The sequence below is a fragment of the Gavialis gangeticus genome, unplaced genomic scaffold, assembly GCF_001723915.1.
Source record: "Gavialis gangeticus isolate Ggan-Ray unplaced genomic scaffold, GavGan_comp1, whole genome shotgun sequence".
Lineage (NCBI taxonomy): Eukaryota > Metazoa > Chordata > Crocodylia > Gavialidae > Gavialis > Gavialis gangeticus.
In genome coordinates, this window is record NW_017729022.1 from 118,829,646 (window position 1) to 118,831,625 (window position 1,980).

The 1,980-nt window shown below is 45.4% G+C and overlaps 1 protein-coding gene across 2 annotated transcripts in view; it reads left to right on the forward strand.

Moving 5' to 3' along the window:
• Window positions 1-1,629: 1,629 nt before the first annotated feature.
• PHC1 (polyhomeotic homolog 1) overlaps window positions 1,630-1,980 on the forward strand; it is a 19,881-nt gene continuing 19,530 nt past the window's right edge. The window contains exon 1 of one of the 2 annotated variants that reach the window (XM_019516069.1): window positions 1,630-1,937. In XM_019516069.1, coding sequence (XP_019371614.1) covers window positions 1,821-1,937 — 117 coding nt within the window. In that variant the 5' untranslated portion in view covers window positions 1,630-1,820. The remainder of the gene's footprint in view (window positions 1,938-1,980) is intronic. The other variant, XM_019516070.1, reaches the window with a different exon arrangement.

A 1,980-nucleotide genomic window follows, 5' to 3' on the forward strand; every position in this document is an offset into this window, starting at 1 on the left:
TATTTAGGATGACTCTTTGAGTGCTGAGGAAACATTTCATCCCAAGGGAGAGTGAAAAACAGAAATGTGGATTTTGTTTTTGCAGAAATCCTACAATATTTTGTTTTGGAAATATCAGGCATCTGAAATGAAATATGCTCTAGGGGTTCACTGGCAGCTGCCAGCTGAAATTGAGATGTTGTCAACTTTGTACTGTCATTTGAAACTACTAATAATTGACAGTGGGCAACAGCACAACTGATAGGAATTATTTTCATTTCAGTTAGTAGGTGTCAGATACTCCGGGGTGGCTTGTTCCATGACAACCCTGCCTTGCCGCCAGCTCCAGTTTGGGGCTTCGTGCCTTCCATTGTCCATAGCTTGTGAAGACAGCTCTGGGGCCAGGGTGCCCAAGAATTGGAGGCAGTCTAATCCATAGGGAAACCTGCATGATGGGACTGCTCTGGTGCTGTGGGTAGTTGGTAATCCTGGAGTCCTGATTGTAGGTGCTCTTCTAGGCAGGGTGCAGAGAAATTGAGCAGGTTTCTGCTCAATTTCAGGAAATTGGCCAGGTTTCCAGCCTATGTCTGCTGCAAGACCTGTTCAATGAGACCTGTTTCCCATCACGGTTTTGTTAAAAATAAATGAAAAATTGGCATTTTGCAGATTTGAGAGAATTTCGAACCAGCACTGTCCTTGCCCTTCTCTGATTCGTCTGTATTGCTTTCCATTTGTAGCCTTCATTTTTTATTGCCAACAGACCCTGCTGGTATTTCCCAGCACATCTAACTTTTTGCCAGAAACCAGTCCTGATCACATGGACAAGGGCTTCCAGCTTCATCTGCCTTTGTCCAGTCTTTCACCAACCTCTGTCTTTCTGCTGCTGGAAAGTTGGGCTCCACCAAGGGAAAGTTGGAAAACCTCTGGTCCCCTTGCTCTGACACACATTTCCCAAGTGACCCAGTTCATTCCTGTTGGTCGTTCCTCACCTGCCCAAAATTCTTGGCCCTCACGGTGCTGTCTTAGCACAACTTTCTGCCTGGCTGCCAGGTCTCAGTCTAACAGTCCATAAACACTCTGTCAATCAGTGTGACAGGCTGAGCAGGAAGGGGATGCATTAGCCAGATTGACTAGCAGGAAGATGGAGCTAGAAGTTAGATTTGTTGGATTGGGGAGAAAAGGTTCAGGAACTGCGAGGAGGGAGATGGATGACAAGTTGCACACTGTGCTACTTCCCAGTTCTCTGCATTTTAAACTAACTCAGTTTTTTCTGTAACTGTATAATTCCCTGAATAGTATATAGCTGGTACTTCACTGTCATGCCTTTATAAGACCCCAGGTGTGGCCAAGTAACTTTCATTGCATGCATTTTGTTTATAATTGTGATGATAAATGATGACCATATGTTAGGTTAAATGATGGGTCTAGCCTGGGGGTCTGCAGGGCAGCACAGAGGGGTACTGGTAGGGGAGCCCAGGACTAGCTTCAAGTTAAAAAGCCATCAACAATACAGTGGAGCAAAAGTTTGGTTCTTTCCTTAGTTCAGGGGTTTCCAAACTGTGGTATGTGTATCCCTGGGGGTACACAAGACACCTCTGGGGGTATGTGGGAAAAATTGTGTAATGGCAGATTTAATTTCATTATAATACTAATGGGATATTTAAGGAGTTAAAATATAAAACATGCTAGTAGGAGTACATGGGCATCTGGTAAGTCTGGAAGGGGGGACGCAATAAGAAAAAGTTTGGGAACCTCTGCTTTTGTGCAACTGAGTTTTTCATTCTCTTTGACTTAGGCCTTGAGTCAGTTCCCTCAGTGTGAGTTCCCTGGGACCTGTTACCATGGAGACTGAAAGTGAGCAGAACTCCTCCAGCTCCACCAATGGGAGTTCAGGGTCTGGAGGAAGTACTCGCCCACAGATTTCTCAGATGTCTCTGTATGAGCGACAGGCGGTCCAGGTGAGAAGAAACTTGTGTTCGGGAGCTGGACAGGACAACAAGG